The following is a 26,564-nucleotide window of genomic DNA, read 5'->3' on the forward strand; positions in this document are numbered from 1 at the left end:
GGATTCGATGGGTTGTTACTGACATCTGGTGAGAATTTTATGTCAATAGCACCTTTAGAAATATATTAGAACATATACTTTGCAAATTGGTGACGGTATCAGATTGATACCAAAATTTGAAGCACCACTCCGAGCTGCCATAAAGGTGGAAATAGAGTACACTGACATAATAGACATGCACAATAATTATAGATTCACCCTGAACATCCACCTTTCTCGATTGGGAAGAAATTGTCTTTCAAACTTTTTCTTCTTTTTCAGTCCTTGTACCATTTTCAGAGGAATATTTTTGTTTGTTTGTTTTTTTGCCAATTAACACTGACCTATGAATCATTCAAGCATAAAAAACCACCTAATGCAAGGGATGAACCAGTGTTGTCTCTCTACATAATGAACAGATTCTAAATAATATCTTTTGGATACAATAATTATAGTTATTGCTTCCAAGGATGGCACAACCAGTTATTATTAAGTTAAGACCAATTACTAGGTAGGTTTGGATAGCTTTTTTCCCTTAATAACTTAGGTTATCTTTGCCCAATACATTTAAACTTGGTTGATGATCTGAAACATGTAAGTGTGATGAAATTGCAAAAACCAATACAAAATCATGAATGGGTGAAATACTTTCTCACAGCACTGTTAAAATATTTTCGAGGACGTGGACCTTATGCAATTTCAAATTGTACGTATTTAGGCACATGGGTCCTATACTACAGTGTGTGTGTGTGTGTAACTCTTCTGTGTGGATATTTGGAACTGTTTTGGAATTCCTAAAGTAGTGACCAAACAATGCTTCCCTGAGCCAGCGCTTTATAGAGGTTAAAAAGCCTAGAACTCTTCTTATCACTGAAAGCTATTTTCTCAGGAAGCTTTTTGTTCTGTAAGTGTGTGTTTATATAATCTGTACTTTTGTTTTGCGTGCAGGTTCTATGTTGTGTGGACAAGCAGGGTATTCTTTCGTGGCCAAATCCCAGTCCGGAGACTGTGCTGTTCTTTAGTGGACGAGTGGAACCATCACACAACAGTCAAGATGACCTCAGAGACAACATGTCTGTTAACTCATACTGCCAAATGGAGATGGATGATGACAGGGAAGAGGTTTGTTTGTTCTCTTAGGCAAAGCTTTTAGCCCCCCAAAATTAATTTTAGAGTTTAATAAAAAAACAACAAAAAACAAGAAAACCTTTTATTGTCTGGTAGGGCCAGGAGGCAGAGGCTCTGCTTTGTCTGCAGAAAGAGCCCCCCCCTCAGCCGGGAGTGGGGCCAGATCCCAGCGAGATGTCGCACGAAACAGCACTCTCATCTGACACTCTCCAGATTCAGCAGCACTGCCAGCCTGTACCCACTTGCACTAAACACCACTCTGGATCGAATGTGAGCTTCAGCCATGACACTGAGGGAGGCGAGGATGCCCAGACACCGGTACAAACTGCAACTGAAATTTCTAATATAGAGCTCTTTAAAAAAAAAAATAAAAAATAAAAAATTAATACATAAAATTTTAAAAACAGATGGTGAAAACGTTAGTAAGTCCCATTAATACTGAAATTTTGGGTTATCTGAGATGTAAATGTTGTATTAAAATTTGTTTTTGTCAGTTTGAATTTTCACTGCTGCTGCTATGGCCTACATATTTAAGCTAACCAATAAGAAATAACTTAAAATGACAGGGAACTAACCAGCACAGTACAAGTAAAGTGTAGGAACTCAGGAAGTTGGTATGTGGCTTCAGGTTTTTTTCTCTTATCTCAAGGATTTTTCACTGGGCTGTCCTGAAGTGGAGGCTGATGACTTTGTGTGTGACTACCACCTGGAGATGCTGAGCCTGTCACAAGACCAGCAGAACCCTGCCAGCATCCAGTTTGATGACCAATCCTGGCAGTGCCACCTGCCCTCCCTAAAGCCACTGGGCCTGAATATCATGCTAAACCTCTGCAATGCCAGTGTCACCAAGCAGCTCTGTCGCTTCTCTGACCATCTATCAAACCTGGCTCTGCAGGAGAGCCACGGCACGGTGCTGCCAGTATATGTTCCATGGGGGCTCTGTGAGCTTTCCAGACTTATAGGTGAGCATGTCAGAACTGATTCTTATATAAACTAAACAAGTAATGACTTCCCTGAATCTTTTGGTTATATCCAACAGCCTGTGGGTCGCTATTTAACACAATGTATAAGTTACAGGTTACATGCTGATATAAACCTATTTAACAATGGTTATCCTGTGGCACAGAGGATTTTACAGATCCTCTACGCCCAGCCTACTCAAGCAATGGCCTACAGGCCACATGTGGCCAGAAGCAACCTCTGAGTGGCCCTGTCAATGATCCAGCCAGAAATGCAGAGTAAGACGGGAGGAAAAAAATTTCAAACTGAAATTTCTACAGCATAATGTAGATGGTTAAACGCAACACTCCTAATAGCCTAGTAATATTCAGACCGCAGTGCATTGTTGTAAACATATCTCTACAAATGAAACAAGTAGTCTATGATGCGACAGCAACATGCCTTTATCAACCCAACAGGAAAAATGAAAACCACTGATTTAACCCTGCTGTGTCTGACAAGCCAGGGTTTATTTTTTATTTTACCACTAAATCCAAATGTCGAATCTGTGTGTTTAATTTGTAACGAGTGTGTGGTATGATTATGTAGGCTAAATTATTATGTAGGTAAAGTGCAAAGTGCTCCCAGCAGTAATAGAAGCATTAAAAGCACATATTACACGACAGGGGTTAAAAGAGAGATTTTATACAAATAATATATTCTATTATTATATATTCTTTGTTCATTACTCGTAATGAACAAAGAATATATGTTTTACTTTACTTTACCAAATTAAATTACAAAAAATTAGCTTTCTCAAGACGTTATGTTCTCATTCACTGGTATATAATTTTAAATAAATCACTGCATCCGAATCGATTGAGTGCGATATTAAAATCTATCAGAGAACAATTCAGAAGCATTGTTTTCTTCTTTTTGTCTGTTTGTCAGGGTTCACCCCTGGTGCGAGAGAGTTGTTTAAACAGGAGAACCACTTGACCCTCTACCAGCTGCCATCTGGAGAGAAGACCAAGGAGTTCACATCCCACCGCCTTCATTACTTCACCAAACGCCAGCCTCCCATCTCCCATCTCATCTCTCTGTTCGTACGAGACTCTTCATCCAGTGAGTCAGCACACTATTATTGTTTTGGGTTTTATGATGCAGTTTTAATAAAATGTTCAGCACCATCTCTTTATTCCCTGCACATAATCCATGTTCCTGTATATGTTTCTCTCCAATCCTCCCTTTGGCCAAACAGTACCATAATGTTTTGTTGTTTTCTTTCTTGATAATGCTTTTATGCACTGTTAGATAATGTCCAGATGCTGTCACATGGTTCAGCTGACCTTATCCTGGAGGCCTGCACTGACTTCTGGGATGGAACTGATATCTACCCCCTCTCAGGCTCAGACAGGTCTGTCTTTGGCTTTTTGTTTGTGCTTGAAGTCAACATAGTTACACTTTCCAAATGCACACAGTGAATTTGGAAAGTTTTCATTTCATCCTTTGGTTCCTGTGTCACAGAAAGAAGGTCCTGGACTTCTACCAACGTGCCTGTCTATCAGGTTACTGCTCAGCTTTTGCGTATAAACCTATGCAAGTATCTCTGTCTAGCCAGCTGAATGGGAAATGTATGGAACTGGCTCCTGGTCCCTGTCTGTTTTCTGGACTAGAGTTGCCCTCCACGACTCCCATCAAACACAACTCCTGCAGGAACAGCTGGAGCTCAGATGGTATGGACTGTGACACTGATGAAATGGGTGGTTTTGCATTTGAGCAAGACAAAACTGTACAAGAATTAAAGGAAATATGTTGTCACTGCAAAGCTCAATTGCTGTTATCCAAGGTTCAGTAGTTTGACTTGTTTATCAAAGACCATGACTTGGACAGATGCTTTTTACTTACTTGGCAATCACTGCATACAAGTGAGTTAGTAAGTTTTGATTCTACATGTCTTGGAAGTGACTGTAAATTGCAAAATTGTATGGATAAAGAGATTTCTCTGACTTTAGACAGATGTTACATTGTTTAGTTACCCTCTCTTTCCTCTTTCCCGTCGTGCTCACAGAAGGTATAGGTGAGGGTGTGGAGCGTGACGACTGTGTTCAGGCCCTAAGCGGGCAGATCTTTATGGGAATGGTGTCATCCCAGTTCCAGGCAAGGCTAGACACGGTCCGTCTCATTGATGCCCTCGTCACTGCTTGCATCCGCTTTGTTTACTTTTCCATGGAGGATGAGCTCCGCAGCAAGGTGAGTACAGTCAAGCTCTTAATCATTGCAACTAAAAGCTTACTTATTTAGTTTTAACTTATTTATTTAGTATTTCTATTATCTATAAGTATCTATAAGTTTTTGCTCATTTACAGACAAATAGGACAAAGGTGGTAACTTATTTAATTACTGCTAATTACTGTTCTCCGTCATCTAAAAAGATTTGATGAGGGTCTAACAGCAAATGACATTGCGTGTTTCACTTTAGACAGGTGTGCTCTCACACAAGGTCACAGTTTATGACCTGAAGAAAATTTTCAGATTTGTTTGGAAAAACCTACTAAAATACTGGATACTACTATATAGTAGTGTCTATATATAGTCTAGTATACTGCTATAATCTACTATAAATTTGAGACGGCTCCTTTGGATTTGTGCAGGTGTTTGCAGAGAAGATGGGTTTAGAGACAGGCTGGAACTGTCATATCTCTCTGACACCAAACGGAGACGGTCCCTGTGATGGAGCGCCATCAAGCCCCAGTCATGGTTCCCTGCATGAGGATTTGAACCAAGGTACCCGTGTTTCTGACAAGTTTGAGTTAATATTCGTGTTATTAGTAATGGGAACAATTTTAAAGGCTGATTATATATTCAGTCATTAATAGTGTAGCAGCTATCAATTATTTTAGTAATCAAGTAAACTGTTGATTATTCCAACAAGTAATCGAATAGGAAGTATTTCTGTCTTATTTACAATAAATATTCAAAAGGGAAAAAAACATGGCTCTTTCAAAAGTTGGAATAATTGGAAATCTCCAAATATCCACCAAATATTTTGATTTAATTAACTCATTTAAAATCTGTTCTGGAAAATGATTGGGAGTGGGTAGGCTGTCAAGAATGGGCTCAAGATAACAGTTGACTCTACTTCCAAATGCAATGTTGGAATTAGATGAAGGAATAATATCAAAACTAAAAAAAAAAGAGCATCAACATCAGGAGCATAAATAATTAGAAAAGCATTTGGTAGAGTAACCAAAAGTATCTATGATATGGATCAGACTTTGTGGCCTCCACTCTAAAGAGAATATTTGTACAACTGAGGATTGGCACACCTCTAGATTTATAAGTAAATGGAGCCTGAAAAACCTGAGAAACCTAATTTGCTCTCAACCTGTGCTGTTCAGCTGCACTAGCATGCGTTTCTTTGAGGAAGATAATTTCTTCTTCCAAAAATTTAAGGTGTGAAAGGACATGACCCTTCTTAACCACGTGTCCAAGACCTTTTACGTTCCAATTAACCAATGTGAGGTCTCTCATGTCGCTAGAAACAGAATTATTAGGTACTGTCGTAACAGGATACAACAACATAATATCCACCCAGAACGAGGTAATGCAAAAAGCAACTAATATCTAAATGTACAACCACATCTGAAAGAACACAATTACCCAAACTGTCAAACACTTCATGAAGGTAGATCAAGAGCTGTGCACTTCCACTCTGCTCTCTCTTCACCGTGATGCACCAGTAGTGTCTGCATCACTGCAGCTAAAGCACTAGTCTGTCTGTTAATCTCTGCTCCCCTCTTTCCTCACTCGTGAACAAGACCCTGAGATAATTAAACTTCTCTACCTGGGTCAGCAACTCATCCCTGACCCAGAGTGGGTCCTCCACCCTTTTCTGGCTGAGAACCATGAGGTGCTACTTTTAATTCTCAGTGCTTCACACTCTGCCACATACACACTAAATGTCCCCTCCCTAACTCAGTGGGAGGGAAAAATAGCTGGCAATGCGTGTTTTCCTATGAGGTAAAGCAATTTATGGCAGCCCAGCCGTATCTCTGTTATATCTATAAAACCACTTACAGTCTCCTTTCTCGAAGTATTGGGTTCCTTCTCAGCAAAAAATCAGTTTAGTACTGTATATCAGCGGTCCTCAACCCCCGGGTCTCGGACCGGTACCGGTCCGTGAGTCGTTTGGTACCGGGCCGCGAGAGTTGAGGCTCAGGTGTGAAATGTATAGTTTTCAGGGTTTTTATCGGTTTTCAGCATTAGTTTGTTATCGTTTTTATTGTTAACTCCGTTTTCCTGGGTCTTTTCACGTGTGTTATGAATAAATCTTCTTTTTTTCGGTACCGGTACTAGTTTTATTTTGTTGTATTTATCCGCGACACCTTAAAGGCCGGTCCGTGAAAATATTGTCGGGCATAAACCGGTCCGTGGCGCAAAAAAGGTTGGGGACCGCTGCTGTATACAACATACTGTATGCAATATACTGTGTATCTTAAGAGTGTATGAGTAAATGTACTTCGGTCGTTGCTGTACTTTTTTTTTTGGAAGTCGAATTTCCCAGAGGAACCCACCCGAGGGATTAATAAAGTTCTATCTTATCTTATCTTATCTTTTGGTGTTTTTCGTTGTTTTTTTTGTTTTTTTTCAGTAATGCTTCTTAATAAGTGTAGAGGAAGCCACACTATATTTTTTCTGTAACACAGATTCTCGGGATGAAGCAGAAGGTCCCCTGCTACCAGAAGAGGAAGCTCACTCTGACCTGGCCAGTTTCCAGCCCACAGATAGCGATGTCCCCAGCTTCCTGGAGGACTGTAACAGGGTAATTTGCTCTTAACCAGTGAAACTACTGTTCTAGCCCACAGAGGCAAAAGCAAAGTCTGCTCAGCCTTGTGTTTTATGTATTGCTTCCATATATTTTGTAAAGGCCAAGTTACCTCGTGGGATCCACCAGGTTCGTCCTCATTTGAAGAACATTGATAATGTGCCTCTTTTGGTGCCACTCTTCACAGACTGTACGCCTGAAAGTAAGTCTTATCTTACATATGGGTACCATATTGTGTACAAGATGTCCAGTACATTACTACTTAGTATTCTGAGTAAAGTTTAACAAAAGTGAACCAACGATCCACATGCCTGTATCACTTCCTTTCAGCCATGTGTGAGATGATCACGATCATGCAGGAAAACAGGGAGGTTACGTGCTGTCTGGGGAGCGCTGGCAATTTCCGCAATAGCCGCCTGTTCCTTCAGAGTGACCTAAGGTATGCTAATAATAAAATATATGAATATGCGCAATCATAACATAGAATCAACTACCTCTGCAGTAGGTTGTCACAACTCTGTCACTGACTGCAGTTAGCTACAGTAATTCTTTTTCTAATATGGGGCTAACTGAGGCTGCAAAGCAGAACAAGGACTACCAAAGAGATAATAAATCATTTGGAATATTTGCAGATTAATTCAAAAACACTTTCATGCCACAGTGTATCCTGTATACTGCACCTGGCCAAACTAGAATAAAACAGGTCTCCTTTAAGCAAGTGACTTATAGTTTTAGAAATCCAATGCAAAGTTGGAAGAATGAATGGACAAGTCTCTTAATCAGACTCCAGCTGCAGTGTGCTGGAGATGATGGTTTACTCATCAGCAAAAAAATGAGCTTGTAATTGCTTCAGTACTCTGTTTCTTTGAATTGTCCAGTCAAAGCTGAGACTTAATCGCGCCACCTGACCTCTGTTTTACAGCATTGCTTTGGACCCTTTGTATCCATCTCAGTGTTTGTGGGAGACGTTTGGCTATGCCACTGGGGGAGGATTTAATGGAGAGGTCGAAGGACTGTCTCCATTGAGGCTGTCTGGACAGCTCAACAGCATGGGCTGTTCTGTTACCTTCCACCAAGGAGAGAGTGTGAGCATGGTCAAACTCATAGAACAGGTTAGATGCACACAGGCCCTTGTGTACCCGATCAGTCTAAGAGTAATGTTACATTTATAAATGTATCTGCCTTTGGCTGAATGTGTTGCAGGCACGACACACAACCTACGGCATTCGCAAGTGCTTCCTCTTTCTGCTGCAGTGTCAACTCAGTCTGGTTATCATCCAGGTGAGAAGGGAAGATTCATAAATTCTGAAGATGTGCCTGTTTACACTGCATTAAACATCTTCCTATTTCTGTGTAATTTACTGCATGATGTGCTTCTGGTGTTACAGTTCTTAGCCTGCTTAGCTCAACTTCCTCCTCCCATGAACACCACTGACATCCTCTGGGTGTCATGCTTCAGCTGCCCTCTGCTAAGGTACATACATACTGTAAATATCTAGAAACTAATAATTCATTGTTATTTTGTTGTTTCGTGAAGAAACTGGTTCTAATTTGTTCTCTGTTGGCAGTGTGTCACTTTTGGGAAAGCCACCTGATAGTACAGTTATGACAGTTGCCACAGGGAAGAACCTGGACGCAATCCCAAAGAAGGTAGTATCAAGTATGAGAAATAGAGTATACTCATGTGATATTATTCAGGTTTTTATTGTTCACACAGTGTATCTATTTCCTGTATCCACTCAAATGAATGCTTAATAAAATCTACTTAAAGAAACTCTGCTCAACCTCAGAGAAAGAATTAATTATAGACACGACCATAACAGTTACAACTGGCAAATTACAAGACATGCACAAAAATGTCCTGCACTGTAATGGTGGACTATTTCGTCTACTGTTTTCCTCAGCATCAGTCATATGACAACAAAGTTGCAGCTACTATTGCAAAATACATGTTGCATAGCTTGGTTTTTATTTTTTATTTTACTAGTCCTTTATTTATCCAGGTAAAAAAATCTCATTGAGATTAAAAATCTCATTTCCAAGAGAAACCTGGCATCATGGCAACTAAAGTCAAAATACATGTACATAACATTTAAAACAAATACAATATCCCATACGAACATGTGAAAAATATACAATAACAGATCAATTAAGAGTAACATTAAAAAACAATCACACTGAATAAAAGAGTTACAACAGCTAGTAATAACTAGCCATTCTATATTTTGCGGTACTACTGAAGAAAGTGGTTATAAATCTTTGTTTTGTTCAGTCATTTGACTTTAGAATTTATGGGTAAGTTCATATGAAGGATCACATTAACTATTGAAGTCATTTGGCAGGCTAGGCTAGTATTTGCTGTCTTACTAGCAATAACCTTGGCAAGCAAGATACAATTAGCCATACATGAATCTGATGGCTATTTTGTAACATTAGCTGATAAAGTGATTTGAAAAGGAACAGCTACATTACCAGATCAGCTACTGAAATCTTGGATGAATTTGTGTATGTCTGTTTGCCAACCTCTTTAACCAGACTCAGAACTACTTCCTTGGCTGTTTCCTGTTGAAGTTTGGCCTGACTATGTGTGCCTACCTGTTGGCCTTTGGGTTTAGCCTACAAGCGGTCTGCCTGAGCAGTTTGTCACACTGCAACCTGAACTCCTCAGACAACACCACTGCCTCCTGTAATATATTTGCAAAGAGGTAGGAGTAACAATAACCTGCAACAGTCCATAGCTGTTCCACTCATAGACTTAATGCTAAAATTAATTACAATGCAGTTAGATTAGCAATAATGAAGAACAAGTAAGCAACATGTTAAAAACAAATATATTTCCATATATCTGCAGCGTTTCACCTAGTGCACCTCAGTGGTTCTTTGAACTGTCTAACGGTCTGCTGATGACGCAGAAGATCATGGCAGGGTTTCTTGTCTTGCACACAGGTAAGAGCGCCTTCATAGATATGTACAAGTGTCCTTTAGATTTTTATGATGTCTTAAAGCAGTTTGTGAGCTCTATGACAACGGCAGTCAGGATCTTAGAGTATTCCACTGGAGCGCGTCTTTAGTAAATGAAAACCCCTTTCCTCCCTCTGGTCAATTTGCGGGACCATAAAACAATTTTTATTCTGTTCTCGGAGCTTAGGTTTGCCCAAATCACCTGAAACTGCTTTTTTTTTTTCGCTTTTTTTTTTTTTTTTTTTTTTTACCCACACTGTGCTCTGCTAGGGATAGGGCTTCCCTCCGTCTTCTTGGGGGGGTGCCTTCAACATTTCAAATGCTAATAACTAAAGACAGGTTGGTGTAGACTCACAGCTTAGGAATGAACAAAATGGATACAGCATACATACATTAAGCGGCTGTGTTTTATGCAGTGTTGGGGAGTAACGGATTACATGTACCACCGTTACGTATTTAAAATACAAAATATGAGTAACTGTATTACATTTACTGTTTAAAAGGGTGGTACTCAGAATACAACCATTAAGAGGCTCTAATGCCTGTGTCTCAATCTCACGGCCCATGTCACCTCTACTTACGGAATTTAAAAAAAAAAAAATTTTATTATTCAAAAAAGTATTTAAAATGAAGGCAATAGGCAGAGTGTTACAGGCATAGCCTTAAAGAATGTAGCCTCATGGGTAGTGTAGTCCGTGCTGCAGCGAGAATGGACTGTCATATCCGTTATGTGTCTGTGAGCATGTAAATATAATAATAACCACTGCAGCCAAGAAGAGTGCCTGACGAGCCCAGTTGTAAGTAAGCTGTTAAGACTCGACTGTACACCGTGTTCGTGTTTTCCTCCGAAACAATAAGTTCCGTTGAAGCAGTCTTTCAACGCCTCTCTCTGTCTCTCGCTTGCAAAGTTGACCCAGACAACAAAGTAAAGCTAGTTTTCAGCTACAAGCCCGTATTAGCCAGAGGTCCCTTTACTACGGTTCAAAGCCGCGGACCTGTTTTATATACACGCGGAATAGTTTTCTATACGAGATCGCTGCAAAAAGTGCAGCCTTACCTAATGTCCACCTACTGTTACTCATTTATATTAAGATTTAAATATCTAGTTGGTGTTGGTATGGCGAGTAACCTTCAGTGATAGTAATAAATCACAGCAATAGTACATTCATGTAGTTCTAAAGCATGATAATATATTAAGTAATCCAAAGTATTCTGAATATGTTACTCTCATTGAGTAACGTAACGGAATATGTTACAAAATACATTTTGGGGCATGTAATCTGTAATCTGTAGTGGAATACATTTTAAAATGTAACCTTCCCAACACTGGTTGAATGTATAAGCCATGTGCGAAGTTCACTCTGACGCCTCTGCCTTTCTAAACGGAGGGACAGTAAGTGTGTGTGTATATGTAAGTGTGTAAAAACTGCACATAGATTAACACCAATAGTATTTTGTCTATATCCGCAATTGTAGAAATTAATCTCATGTAAACAATAACGTCACGTCAAAAGAGGCTCACACCTCTGACGTTGCATGACTAAATCTCAGTTTTCCTCGTCCACACAAACGCAAAAACTGAGTTTTTGAAAACCTCCACCCTGGCAGGAGTTTTTTAGAAATCTTAGTTTTCAGTGATCAAAAACACCGTACACATGTGGACGAAAGGTGCAAACACATAGAAAATCCTGCGTTTTCAAAAATACCCATGTACATGTGGACGTGGCCCATTTTCAGAGAGGTAGTTTGAAAAAAAAAAAAATGAACATTTTGAACTCACCCATACTTGGTGTGTGTTCAAAATGTATGGGGTGTCTGGCCCATTGCTACGGGCCATTCGATCCCAATACAACCGTTGCAAGAGCTTGGTTCGCATTGCCGGCAATAAGTCAAACTCGTTCCCGGTGGGTGATGGGCTCCGCCAGGGCTGCCCTTTGTCTCCGGTTCTGTTCATAATTTTTATGGACAGGATTTCTAGGCGCAGCCAAGTGGCGGAGGGCTTTCGCTTTGGTGGCCTCAGAATCTCATCTCTGATTTTTGCAGATGATGTGGTTCTGTTGGCTTCATCGGGTGAGGGCCTCCAGCTCGCACTGGAACGGTTCGCAGCCGAGTGTGAAGCAGCGGGAATGAGGATCAGCACCTCCAAATCTGAGGCCATGGTTCTCAGCCGGAAAAGGGTGGAGTGCCCACTCCGGGTCGGGGATGAGTTCCTGCCCCAAGTGGAGGAGTTCAAGTATCTCGGGGTCTTGTTTGTGAGTGATGGGAGAAGGAAACCGGAGATCGACAGACGGATTGGGGCTGCAGCTGCAGTAATGCAGACGCTGCACCGGTCCGTCGTGGTGAAGAGGGAGCTGAGTGTAAAAGCGAAGCTCTCAATTTACCGGTCGATCTACGTCCCTACCCTCACCTATGGCCACGAGCTGTGGGTAGTGACCGAAAGAACGAGATCGCGGATACAAGCGGCAGAAATGAGCTTCCTCCGAAGGGTGGCGGGCCTGTCCCTTAAAGATAGGGTGAGAAGTTCGGCCGTCCGGGAGGGGCTCAGAGTAGAGCTGCTGCTGCTCCACATCGAAAGGAGCCAGCTGAGGTGGTTCGGGCATCTGACAAGGATGGGTGAGGTGTTCCAGGCATGTCCCACCGGGAGGAGGCCCCGGGGCAGACCCAGGACACGCTGGAGAGATTATATCTCTCAGCTGGCCTGGGAACGCCTTGGTGTTCCCCCGGATAAGCTGGAGGAGGTGGCTGGGAGAGGGAGGTCTGGGCTTCTTTGCTTAGGCTGCTGCCCCCGCGACCCGGCCCCGGATAAAGCGGATGAAGATGGATGGATGGATGGATTTTGAACACAGATTGTTTTGATAATCACGAGATGATCAGTAAAACTCCCATGTTAAAGATGAGTGATTGTATTTTCTTTTTTAAAATCGAACTTTTCTTATTGTTGTTCTGTCATTTACCAGTGGTAATCTCCCTGAGCTATGTCCATCGCTCGCAGCCTTTATGGAAAAAGAGCCCATTCAGCAATACCTGGTGGTGTGTCACTGTACCTGTGGTGTAAGTAATTATGTTCTTTAGATAATGTTAAAGCCCAGTGTTTATCAACATCTTTGCAAACATCAAGGACTAAGATTAACGCTGGTTTTATAATAGATTTCAGCAGCCCTGTTTTGAGTGATCAGTAAGACTAGAAAATTGCAGTGTATAAACACCAGTACATTTAGCTTTAGATACTGTACTTACAACAGGGTTAAAATGAACAGATTGGTGCTGGAGTTCATGTGTTTGTCTATTAAAGATGTTAAGCAATGTTTAGAGACATATTTACTAATGAGATTGCAAGACAACTTTCAAAGTGAATGCAATGTTGTGTTGACATACTGCACTCACAAAGCTAGAATCAAACTTTGAACATTGTGGTTATGTTGCTGCAACGTTACCACCTGAGAGAAAACTCAGTACCGTGCAAAAGTCTTGATCCATGCTTCATTTAGATTTTTTGCTATGAAAGTATATGTGCAGCAAATAGTTTAGACATTTTCTATCTTGGTACGTGTAGAAACCTTGTTATTTTTACAGCATCGGTGTCATATTTGTGACCATTGTCATGCTAAAAAATGAAGCCATTGCCAATCAGTTGCTTTCCAGGTGGTAGTGGATGGTGGATAAAAATCTAATTGTACATTTCCATGTTCATAACTCCACTGAAGAGCCATGCAGACCTAAACCATTACAGTCTTCACCGTGTTTTATAGATTGCTTTTGTTCTTATTCTGCGTACAGATAAGAACAAAATGATTACTCCCACTACGAAATTTCAAGTTGATGTCAAAATTTCCCAAGTACTTTTTTTTTTTTTTTTTTTTAACAGAAGAGATTTTCAAACGAGCATTTCTAAATACATTAGGTTTCTTTAGAAAGCACAAAATATTTTTATTTGCACATATTGAAAGAATAATTTCAGAAAAAAACCCAAAAATGCCTGGGGTCAGTATTATTATCCCTCTGAAAAATTGACCTTTTCCATTGAGCCGTAGCCCAAACCACTGCTGTGCAATGATGTGCTTTGACTTTAAAATGACCAAAGCTTCGAGTTAAAACTGGGATTTATCTTATTTATACAGTAGAAAAAAGTGTCTGAGCTGTCACTTGAGAAAGCATCAGGCCAGAAAGAAATAAAATCAATTTAGACTTTAGAAAAAGACTTATTGATGCCCACAAAGCAGTTGAATATAAAAAGTTGTAACATTTCCAAGTTTGAGGAACATGAGGAAGTGAGCCACCCAGTACAGAGCAAACCTGGCTATGAGAACATACATGCACTTCAAGAAATAGGTTTTACTATACCCTCCAAAAAAGACAAAATTATTACAAAAATTAAATGACAGAAACAAGCCATATTAATAATTAAGTGGGGCCATAAAAGAGGTTAACTAAACAAAATTATACTCAAAAAAAGTACAAAATATCATAATTCAACAAACAGACTTCCCCAAATGAGAGACAGCTCCACTTATATAGTGACTGAATGAACTATTGTATAAATAAAAGGTGAAAACCACAAAGCAATAGCTAAACATAATACAAGAAGAAACCCCATTCCCCCCTGAATCGTCACAACAGATGGTTAAGTCCATTCTGTTGCCTCTGCACTTAAACCAGCTCCAGGTAACAGAGTATTTCAGTTGTGTGGCTGCATGCAGCCATCATACTGGCAGAGGTAGGAAATGTGTCCTTTGGTCAAATGAGACAAAATTCTAGCTCTTTGGCCAAAGACATTGGTTATGTTTGTAGAAAGAAGGGAGATGTGTGCAACCCAAAGCATACTGTCCTCACACCAAACTATGGGGATGCTGCAGCAAGTGTGGAAGTGGGAAAACTCATCATGGTCGATGAAATCATGAAGAAAGAGGGAAATGTGAAGATTTTAACAGAAAAACTCATGCAGTCCATAGTAAAAGTGGTTCTGGGTTGTTGCTTTGTCTTCCAACCTGACAAGGAGCCAAATCATATATAACTCGTGGTGAAGAACTACCTCCAGAAGACCAAAGTGATGGTACTGGGGGGAAAAAAATTCAAGTATTTTCCAAGTACTGTTAAAACGTGTGCTTAAAAATTATATTTACATAGCGGGCTAACAATTCTGTCCAGCTGTATATAAGTCCTGATACCCCTGATTTTCAGTCCCGTTCTTGTGCAATTTGGCTTACCTCAAGCTCTTCTTCTTGTTTCCCTTTCTTAAGAATGGCTTCTTGATAGCCACACTCCATGAAAGTCATTACTGAGTCGTGGTCAAACAGTAAATGACTGAAAGATCAGATGCATTTCAAAGGAGGACTTTTAGGTCTTCGCTGGATTTTTCCTTCTTATTTCTAAAATTGTGTTTTGTCAGTTTTTATAACATTGTTATCATTATCCTTCATTGGTTGAGTTGGGTGCCTTTTTATGCCTGCATGAGTCATTGGCCAGTGTTAAAACATTCTTCTGAAAATGATTAGGTACAAGGACTGGACTGAAAACTGGAAAAAAAAGCACCTAATGTCCAAAGAAAAACTTTGAAAGAGCTTAATAATGTCTGTAAAACTATTGCCTATAGATATTTAAAAATACAAATTCTGAATTCTTCGAAACAAAATATAAAACAGGTGGGTGGCTCAAGACTTCTGCACAGAACTGTAGTTCTGCTGTTTACCTCAGAGTTGGCAGAATGTAAAATGTAGTCATGACCATAATAAGATCTTGTCTTATGATACTTTATACGTTACAGTAAAATCAGTTGGGATTGCCTTTGTTTTTGAGTCTTTGTTAGCAATTTTTTTTTATTAGTACCTACTTGGATCGGCTCGTTACAATCAATATACCACGAACGTGCGTGAAGTCTTAATAGTAACGCAGCAGAGTCTCCGGTTACATCATTTGCATGCGACACATGACACCACAACACAAGGAGAGCCCCAAGGAGTTGATTGTGTTCATCTGTGGACGTTGTGTTTAAACACTAGTTTGCTAGTTTGAGTGGGGAGTCAAGGAGGCCATTTATGTGAAAAGGGAAAGAGCTCCTCTGAATCGAGGAGGGGACATCTTTCACCATCATACAATGCTGTGATTGCAACCATTCCCCAACTCTATGAATAGTACTCATGGGCATTGATCAGTGGTCTTTGATCTGTGGTTGTTGATCAGTGTGGTCTGACCTCACAGCACATTGGGCTTGTCATTGTGCAAAGGTACTGTTTATAAGGTTGCAGAGACCTGCAGTCATCTGTGACTGAAGAAAATCACTTGAAAACTAAAAACGTCCAGATGAACAGAATTAACTCTTTGGGATTTACTTAGCAGGATGATTGAGCATGCATCAAGACAGTAGAGGAGGATATCAGACCGATGCTATTCCCATTCCTCAGTCGGTGGCGTTTTGTCAGACTTGAAGACCACAGTATTATTTGTTGTGTACCCATTTACCTCGTTGTCGTGTTTCAAAAATGGCGGTTATGATTTTCGATAAGGAGACGCTCTCGTGAATCATCAAGTGACGCCACCGATTAGCCAATCGGTGGCATGTGGTTTGATGTCACATTTTAGTACCTGGTTGGACCGCTTGAGACTGTGGCCAAGCAGGTACTAAAAAGGTACCTGCTACCAGTCACTACTATCGTCCCATGGCGAACCCTAAAAACCCTTGTTAAGCCATACCAAGCCGACACGAGTAGGTACTAATGGAAAAGGGTATGTATATGTATGAAATCCTCTTGTCTGTACTTTTCACCAGACTGGTCAGCCAAATTGTTCAAGCCACAGTGGATTACCAGTTGTGGTGTGACAAGACTACTGTCCTGTGCTTTAAACTGGCTGACATACCGCTGGAGGCCTGGCTGCTAGTGTCTGTCTCCCTGCTGCTGGTGGTTGTAGTCAATGAAGTGGTGAAGCTACATGAGATACGGTACGAAATAGAAGAAGCTGTTAGAAATACATCAGTAGTGTTGGGGGGGGGGGAGAAGGGATAGTATAAAATAGTTGGAAAACGATTAGAAGCAATATGATTCTGATTCACGTTGCACGGGCACCACGGTGGTTAGCACTTTTGCTGCACAGTAAGAAGGTCCTGAGTTCAATTCCACCATCAGGCCGGGGTCTTTCTGTGTGGAGTTTGCATGTTCTCCCCAGGTACTCCGGCTTCCTCCCACAGTCCAAAGACATGCAGCTTGTGGGGATAGGTTAATTGATCAATCTAAATTGCCCATAGGTGTGAATGTGAGTGCGACTGGTTGTCTGTGTCTCTGTGTTAGCCTTGCGACAGACTGGCGACCTGTCCAGGGTGTACCCCGCCTCTCGCCCTATGACAGCTGGGATAGGCTCCAGCGCCCCCCGCGACCCTGGAAAGGAGAAGCGGAAGCGAATGGATGGATGGACAATATGTTCTGTACAAATGTTAGAAACAGAAAGAGGGTAGCATGAACATGTGGTGGTGGAATAATAATAATGATGATGATGATAATAATGATATTAATAATAATAATGATATTAGCCATTGATTAATTAAATAATAATATGATGATGATGATGATGATGATTATTATTATTAATTTTTTAGATTTCAGGTCAGTCTTTGTTTTTCTCTTACACTCCTCAGAGCACTGAATTGCTGCTAAATTGTTTTTTTTTGTGCGTTTGTTGATTATAAGCTCTGGTTTGTCCTCTGTGTCCTTTCAAAGGGTGCGAGTTCGGTACCAGAAGAGACAGAAGTTGCAGTTTGAAACGAAGCTTGGAATGAACTCTCCGTTCTGAAGTCGGTTGGTGGGGCAATACCAGGAGCCAGCTTGGTGCACATGCTGTAGCAGACAATTTAAGCCTAACTGCACTGCGGCCAGGCGAAGCAAAAGTCGAACAACCATGAGGGCAGTTTGACACATTTGTTCGAGCTTCTGGGACCGTTTTTTAACAGTTGATTCATGACAAAAAAGGCAGGGAAAAGAAAGACTCCAAAGAATCCAATTTAATTACAAACATTTAAATGATGTCAGAAGAGTTTGTTGTCTGAACTCTTGAAAGACATGAAGAATAATTTCTGAAGAAGCTCCTGCTTCATCTTCTTCACATCTGTTCTACATGTGAGAAACGTTTTACATGGGGTCCACTCCAGAAACGTTCCGCTAAATGCTACTTCACTTTCAGAGGATCTTAATGTGACATCCACTGAGACATGTTGAATTGTTGCATATCATCTGACTAGCTTTGATGATTTTTTTTTTTTTTTTTTAACAAGTCAAGTGGGAACACTGAAAAAAAAAAAAGGTACCCGTGGAGCCCCAAAGTTTGTAATAATTATAAATATAGGCATGAGTACTTTTGAAGAACTTAGTTCTATTTCACTGAATACATAAACAAACAGTCGAATAAACGTTGTTTGTGAAAACATTTGAGGAGGTAAGATGCACACTTGAATGTGTTTTTATTAAAAATGGCTAATTTATTTTGTAAAGGAGGTTTTCCCATTTAGAGTTAAAAAGGAAACTAAAGCATGAAGTGCCACTCAGGTTCTCTCATATTTGCTGATGTGTTTGGGTTTATTTACTGCACTGTGTAGTTTGTTAGTTGACAGGAACAGGAACTATTTAGGTTGTTGAGCTTGTAACAGAGAATAAGTCTAGAGTCATGAAGAGAGACATTATGCAATACAACCTGACAATGAGTCATTTTTTTACCCCTGAGACATAAAAGGTTGATGGGGTATTGTCGTCAAGGGGATCAATGTGGACACCCAAGTTTGGGAATGTAATAGCTAGAGAATGTAGCGACACAGGATTTTATTTTATTTTTTTAATTGATACGTGGGTGTATCTACTAAAAATATCGAATGAGTTTGAATCTCAGTGGCCTTAACCTTAAGGTCACAGGTCAAGTTCTCTGAAAATCTTCAGAATACTATTAGTTGAGAACACGTTCCTCAACAGCCTCAAAATAAATTTTGCCAGGGGCATGTTAACCCTGTGAGTGATCGAGAATTAAAATTGTTTTTCAGAAAATGTAAAAATCCCCCCAAAACCTTTGTTTTGAGTTGGAATTGTGTATATATAATATTGTTTTGGTTTTTTTTGGTTTTTTTTTTATATGTATGGGAATAAAGTTGAATTCACATATGGCATGTGCAGGTTGCAAAGTTTGCAATATTCATTGGCTGTCACAGTAGTTGTGATTAAAAACCTCACTTTATTCCATGTGTGTCCTAGGTTTTTGGAATTTTGTAAATATTTGTCATTGTAATAAGTAATATTGACAGATTGTTTCATCCATTTTTTTCCCATATTCGTCCATTTTGTCAGAGTACCGCAAAATGTAAGGATTATATTCTCTTGCAGACAATCACATGAATAAAGAAGACATGCAGTTAGACTATTGTCCAGTGAAGGGCACAGATCACACACACACACACACACACACACACACACACACACACCACCCTGTGGGCGGTATTTATCCTTCAACCTGTGATCATCTTCCCGTCTGCCCATTGTTCTCCTGTTACCACAGGTATCACTGTTGCCTTCACCCTCCTAATCTTATCAATATGTTACTACAGCCTTCTTCCTCTACTTGTCTACCACTACAATTTGTGGTTGGTTAGCTATCACCAGTTTGTTTATCCCACAGGAAAAATCCCACAGGATTTTTGCTCAATCGCAGCATTACTTAAATGAAGAGAGAGAATGATTAGGGAATTAGTTTCAGCTGACCAGCCAGCCTCCTTAGCATTGCTCCCTGAACCTGCTGCCCCACCCATCCTCTCTAAATACCCCACTGCCCGACTTAGGCAAGCGGAGCCATCTGGCCAGTTCTACCTCCCACCCATTTTCCCACAAGCTGGAGAAAGCAGCCACGATTATCTGTGCCCCTGGCTTATGGGCCACCTTTAACTTAAAAGGCTGGAGAGCTAATCCCAGGTGATCCAGGCAATGGCGTCCTTCATACACTGGAGCCAGTGGGACGTGATCCAAACAAAGTGAATGGGCATTTCAGGAAGCCACTGTATTGCCAAGAACTCTTTTTCAACAGTACCACCTTTCCCGTTCTAACAGGAAAAAGTTAGGGGTGTGCAGCACAGGTTCCCCACAGAGAGCCTTTTTAACCTGCACAAATGCCACCTGGCACTCCTCCATCCACTGTAGCAGATCTTGGACACCTTTTCAGAGAGGTCCGTTAGGGGCTGGTCAGCTCTACAAAGTTCAGAATGAACCAGTGGTAATATCCAGTCAGCCCCAAAACCACCTCATCTCTTTTTTGTTTTGTTTTTTTGTTTGGTCTTGGACATGTGCAGGCTGTGATGGTTGTCATTTTCTCCATCTGTGGCTGCACCTTCCCGCCTTCCACTGCAATAACACTGTGTGTACACAGTCTGTGTTGCAGGGAACTGATTATTTTACAGTATGATTACACCAACAAACCTGTGCTCTGCTCCAGACAGCTTTACAGCCATCGGGTCTCCTGCTCATCTATCCTTTCCCTCCAGGTCCTGTTGTTACTGAAGTAGGAAGAGCATGATTAAGGAATTATCCCAGCTCCCCTCCAGCCTTCCCTGGCTTTTATTCCATTCTAAAAGAGGCTGGGGTCATTGAGTCCAAGTGAGAATGTTCCACAACTTCCTTGCCTAAGCTACTGCAAGGAATTGCAGCTGGAAGGTTGTTGGTGCCTGTAGTGGTGGTAATCCCAGAACCAGGTGGTGGACACCCAACCTAAAGAGAGCTGTCAGACTGAAGGAGTCTTATCAGGCTTGGCTAGCATGTAGGATAACAAAGGCAGCTGAAAGGTACTGGCATACCAAGCAGAGTGCAGTTCAAGCAGTGGCTGATGCAAAAACTGTGTTATGGGAGGATTTCAGTGAGACCATGGAACAATACCTTCAGTCAGCCTCAAAACGATTCTGGCAAACCGTCAGATGACTCAGGAAGTGGTGCTGTACTTAAATTATATACAGCGGTATATGGTAAATTGACTGGTTTTGATATAGCACTTTTTTTCTACTCTCTGAGCAATCAAAGCTCTTTATACAACATGCCTCATTCACTAATTCATACAAGCCCTTTTTCACTGTAAGTGAAATATTTACACACATCCATACTCTTGGGGTTAATATCTTGCCCAAGGCTATTTAGCATGGAGACTGGAGAAGCCAGGGATTGAACCATCTTCTGATTAGAAGATGAGAAGGATTTTAAAATTTTTATTCTGAATTTAACAAGGAACTAATGAAGAGAGGCCAGTATGAGCAAAATATGCTCTCTCTTTCTGGTCCCTGTCAGGACTCTTGCTTCAGCATTTTGGATTAACTGAAGGTTTTTCAGGGAGTTTTTAGGACATCCTGATAATAAAGAATTACAGTAGTCCAGCCTAGAGATAATAAATGCATAAAGTAAATTTTCCAGCATCACTCTGAAACAGGATATTTCTCATTTTAAAGATGAAAATGCAAATTTTTAAAAAGGTAGTCCTATATATTTGTGTATTATATGCACAGAGGGACATGTCTTGGTCAAAAAACTAAGATTTCTCATTGTTACTGGAGGCCAAGGTAATGCCATCCAGAGTAAGCATCTGTCTAAATACCATATTTCGAAGCTTTTTAGGGCAGAGTACAACAACATCAGTTTGATCTGAATTTTTTAAAGCAGCTAACTAGAGGTCATCCAGGTCTTTATGTCTTCTAAGATGTTCTTGTATCTGGCTTCAGAATAAACTGCTCTTTGGTTTCCATTTTAGATATTGCAATGTTTTAAAGCTTAAATGCATATCACATGTGCCCCCCCCCCCCAAAAAAAAAAAAAAAAATTCTTTGTATGTACGTGCAATTTTCTTTTCCCATTTCCTCTCTCTCTTATTTTATAAAGTATGTCCATGTCAAAATTGTGTTTTCATCTGGCAAGTTAACAGATGTTTAATAAACTTTTGATACATTTTGTTGTTATTTTTGTTAACTGCCGTGGTTGATTTACTGATTGAATCCAGATTTGGGAGAGACTGAAAAGTGCCCTCCTGCAAGGTGATAGGTGATTATCATCAACTGTTGTTTTCCACATTTGATGATAGGGCAGGACAAATTCAGCAGTGTGAGGATAAGGTGGACCAAGAGGAACCAGCCAAGCACCAGCTGAGAGGTTGAGAGAATGGGGAGAATAGAATCAGAATATCTTTATTGTTGTAACAAGTACAACTAAATTAAGTCCCTGCGGTGTTGCATCCTCTAGTTAAGTTTCTGGTGGAAACATTTAAAACAACTGTTTAATATTTGTTTCCTGTATTTGCAGAGGTATTTTCAACACAAATATAACTGCTGCGTATAGAGAAATAACAAATATGTGGTTAATCACTGAGGTTTATCCTGAAAGAAAGGGTGGTTTCTGTTAGGGAAAAAGGAAAAATAAAGGGAACTGTGGACAGCTTTGATTTATCCATAATGTGTTTAGTGAAATATTTTTTCATCCGAATGGGATTGTGCTAGTTCCAGTGAAAAAAGTATCAAGAGCTGCAAAACGTTGTACATTCATAACCTCAGTGTGTGAGTATCAACACCAAAATGTACTTGAAAACAAATGTCAAACAAATAGTTGTGTCAATGTATTTTTTTATGTGAAACACATTGTGGTGTGCTTTTTTTTTTCTTTTACGAATAACACTGCTACATAATGTGTTTGTTGCATATTACTGCTATAGTTTTTTATGTGTTATATATTTTGGTGAGTGAGTTCACCTACAGCATTACATAATTTATAAGGATCTGTCTGTGAAGGTTCTCAGTCATCCAGGTCATCGTAGTCAAAGGAGCTTGCAAAGAAAAGCGTCTGGACTTCTTTAAGTTGCTTGAAGACATTTGACCTCTCATCCGAGAAGCTTCTTCAGTTCTAAGGTCAAATGGTGGAGAGTCCCAGATATAAACCTAGTGGGAGTAACCCCCCCACCCCCCTCAGACCCATAGTCAGTAGCATAAACTCAGCCACTTACAACATTGCTAAACACCTTGCTACCATCCTTGCGCCTCTCGTGGGGAACACCCCACACCACATCAAGAACTCCACCGACTTCAGAAGAAGAAGTGGAATCCTTCACTCCGCACATTAACGCTGTGGATAAAAACATCAAGTTCACCAGGGAAGACACAAAGGACAACTGTTTGCCTTTCCTGGACTGCGCTGTGCACATTGAAGAGAACGGCAAACTCAACATCGAAGTTTACCGGAAGCCCACACACACGGACCAGTACCTCCTCTTTGACTCCCATCACCCTTTGGAACACAAACTTGGAGTAATCAGGACCCTACACCACCGGGCAGAACATGTTCCCTCTAAGCCTGAAGGGAAAAAGAAGGAACACACACATGTAAAGGAAGCACTCAAAACGTGCGGCTATCCTAAATGGGCGTTCTTAAAGTCAGCAAAGAGGCACAGAAAAGAAGACCAGACACCAGCGAGGGAGGATAAGAAGGACAGACGCAACAACATTGTCATCCCCTATGTAGCCGGTGTATCAGAGAAACTCAGGAGAGTTTTCTCCAAGCATGACATCCCAGTGTATTTCAGACCCAGCAACACGCTCAGACAGAAACTGGTTCACCCGAAAGACAAAACGCCAAAACACAAACTTAACAATGTGGTGTATGCTGTACAGTGCAGCGAGGAATGCTCAGACCTCTACATTGGAGAGACCAAACAGTCACTTCACAAGCGCATGGCACAACACAGAAGAGCCACCTCCACAGGACAAGACTCAGCAGTCCATCTGCATCTTAAGGATAAAGGACACTCTTTGAGGATGCCAATGTTCACATTTTGGACAGAGAGGACAGATGGTTTGAAAGAGGAGTGAAAGAAGCCATCTACAGTGGGGCAAAAAAGTATTTAGTCAGCCACCGATTGTGCAAGTTCCCCCACCTAAAATGATGACAGAGGTCAGTAATTTGCACCAGAGGTACACTTCAACTGTGAGAGACAGAATGTGAAAAAAAAAAATCCATGAATTCACATGGTAGGATTTGTAAAGAATTTATTCGTAAATCAGGGTGGAAAATAAGTATTTGGTCAATAACAAAAATACAACTCAATACTTTGTAACATAACCTTTGTTGGCAATAACAGAGGTCAAACGTTTACTATAGGTCTTCACCAGGTTTGCACACACAGTAGCTGGTATTTTGGCCCATTCCTCCATGCAGATCTTCTCAAGAGCAGTGATGTTTTGGGGCTGTCGCCGAGCAACACGGACTTTCAACTCCCGCCACAGATTTTCTATGGGGTTGAGGTCTGGAGACTGGCTAGGCCACTCCAGGACTTTCAAATGCTTCTTACGGAGCCACTCCTTTGTTGCCCGGGCGGTGTGTTTTGGATCCTTGTCATGTTGGAAGACCCAGCCTCGTTTCATCTTCAAAGTTCTCACTGATGGAAGGAGGTTTTGGCTCAAAATCTCACGATACATGGCCCCATTCATTCTGTCCTTAACACGGATCAGTCGTCCTGTCCCCTTGGCAGAAAAACAGCCCCATAGCATGATGTTTCCACCCCCATGCTTCACAGTAGGTATGGTGTTCTTGGGATGCAACTCAGTATTCTTCGTCCTCCAAACACGACGAGTTGAGTTTATACCAAAAAGTTCTACTTTGGTTTCATCTGACCACATGACATTCTCCCAATCCTCTGCTGTATCATCCATGTGCTCTCTGGCAAACTTCAGACGGGCCTGGACATGCACTGGCTTCAGCAGCGGAACACGTCTGGCACTGCGGGATTTGATTCCCTGCCGTTGTAGTGTGTTACTGATGGTGACCTTTGTTACTTTGGTCCCAGCTCTCTGCAGGTCATTCACCAGGTCCCCCCGTGTGGTTCTGGGATCTTTGCGCACCGTTCTCATGATCATTTTGACCCCACGGGATGAGATCTTGCGTGGAGCCCCAGATCGTGGGAGATTATCAGTGGTCTTATATGTCTCCCATTTTCTGATGATTGCTCCCACAGTTGATTTTTTCACACCAAGCTGCTTGCCTATTGTAGATTCACTCTTCCCAGTCTGGTGCAGGTCTACAATACTTTTCCTGGTGTCCTTCGAGAGCTCTTTGGTCTTGGCCATGGCGGAGTTTGGAGTCTGACTGTTTGAGGCTGTGGACAGGTGTCTTTTATACAGATGATGAGTTCAAACAGGTGCCATTCATACAGGTAACGAGTGGAGGACAGAAAAGCGTCTTACAGAAGATGTTACAGGTCTGTGAGAGCCAGAGATTTTCCTTGTTTGAGGTGACCAAATACTTATTTTCCACCCTAATTTACGAATGAATTCTTTACAAATCCTACCATGTGAATTCATGGACTTTTTTTTCACATTCTGTCTCTCACAGTTGAAGTGTACCTCTGGTGCAAATTACTGACCTCTGTCATCATTTTAAGTGGGGGAACTTGCACAATCGGTGGCTGACTAAATACTTTTTTGCCCCACTGTATGTCCACTGTGAGCGACCATCTTTGAACAGAGGCGGGGGTTTACGACACCAACTCTCTGCCATCTATAATCCAGTTTTGAGATCCCTTCCCAGACGCCTTAACGCCCACTCACATCCTGGGCCATCTGACCTCAGGAATTCGCATGATAAGGTGGGGCCAGGTTTCACAATGAACACACCCGAAACTCTGGCTGATTGGGACCCACACCCAGTTACACACCTTGGCTCAGGCGATTAGAGGATCATCAGGGGGTCCTTTTGTCCCTCTGTGGGGGGTCACTCCCACTAGGTTTATATCTGGGACTCTCCACCATTTGACCTTAGAACTGAAGAAGCTTCTCGGATGAGAGGTGAAACGTCTTCAAGTAACTTAAAGAAGTCCAGACGCTTTTCTTTGCAAGCTCCTTTGACAATTTATAAGGATGTTTATATTCCTGTATCATCTCTCTCCCCCCCCCCCCCAGCCTGTTTCAATGACTACCGCCCCGTGGCACTGACACCCATTATTATGAAGTGCTTTGAACGACTAGTCATGTCACACATCAAATCCACCCTACCTCCCACCCTGGACCCACACCAGTTTGCATACAGAGCGAAACGATCCACAGAGGATGCAATCTGCTCTGCCCTCCACCCGGCCCTAACTCATCTGGACAAGAAAGACTCATATGTGAGAATGCTGTTCATAGACTTTAGCTCAGCATTCAACACCATAATACCACAACAACTCATCTGTAAACTGGACAGACTGGGCCTCAGCACCTCCCTCTGCAACTGGCTGCTGGATTTCCTCAGCCAGAGGCCTCAAGCGGTGCGTGTGGGCAACAAGGTCTCAAACAGCATCACCCTGAGCACGGGGGCTCCACAAGGCTGTGTGCTCAGTCCTCTGCTCTTCACCCTGTTGACACATGACTGCACACCAACCTACAGCTCCAACCACCTTGTGAAGTTTGCGGACGACACAACGCTGGTGGGGCTCATCACCAACACTACATCACTACAGGAAAGAGGTTGAGCTCCTGACCACGTGGTGTAGAGACAACAACCTCCTGCTAAATGTCAGTAAGACCAAGGAGATTATTGTCAACTTCCAGAGAGGCCACACCTGTCACCCCCCATTGACCATCGACGGCGCTGCGGTGGAGAGGGTGAGCAGCACCAAGTTCCTGGGGGTGCACATCAGTGAGGACCTCTCTTGGACCACCAACACAGCATCACTGGCCAAGAAAGCACAACAGCGCCTCTACTTCCTGCACAAACTC

The 26,564-nt window shown here is 41.5% G+C and overlaps 1 protein-coding gene across 7 annotated transcripts in view; it reads left to right on the plus strand.

The window, feature by feature from the left end:
* tmem94 (transmembrane protein 94) overlaps positions 1 to 19,236 on the plus strand; it is a 40,938-nt gene extending 21,702 nt beyond the window's left edge. For 4 of the 7 annotated variants that reach the window (XM_080871914.1, XM_080871915.1, XM_080871916.1 and 1 more), the window contains 18 exons: positions 928 to 1,101; positions 1,204 to 1,425; positions 1,757 to 2,069; positions 2,998 to 3,171; positions 3,361 to 3,463; positions 3,574 to 3,782; positions 4,118 to 4,299; positions 4,701 to 4,833; positions 6,756 to 6,871; positions 6,977 to 7,076; positions 7,205 to 7,313; positions 7,797 to 7,986; positions 8,078 to 8,155; positions 8,263 to 8,348; positions 8,443 to 8,524; positions 9,410 to 9,579; positions 9,726 to 9,820; positions 11,879 to 12,783. In XM_080871914.1, the coding sequence (XP_080728040.1) occupies positions 928 to 1,101; positions 1,204 to 1,425; positions 1,757 to 2,069; positions 2,998 to 3,171; positions 3,361 to 3,463; positions 3,574 to 3,782; positions 4,118 to 4,299; positions 4,701 to 4,833; positions 6,756 to 6,871; positions 6,977 to 7,076; positions 7,205 to 7,313; positions 7,797 to 7,986; positions 8,078 to 8,155; positions 8,263 to 8,348; positions 8,443 to 8,524; positions 9,410 to 9,579; positions 9,726 to 9,820; positions 11,879 to 12,675 (3,333 nt within the window). In that variant the 3' untranslated portion in view covers positions 12,676 to 12,783. The other 3 variants (XM_080871918.1, XM_080871919.1, XM_080871920.1) reach the window with 2 other exon arrangements.
* The last annotated feature ends 7,328 nt before the right edge of the window (positions 19,237 to 26,564 follow it).

The sequence above is a fragment of the Rhamphochromis sp. 'chilingali' genome (genome assembly GCF_963969265.1).
Source record: "Rhamphochromis sp. 'chilingali' genome assembly, chromosome: 22".
Lineage (NCBI taxonomy): Eukaryota > Metazoa > Chordata > Actinopteri > Cichliformes > Cichlidae > Rhamphochromis > Rhamphochromis sp. 'chilingali'.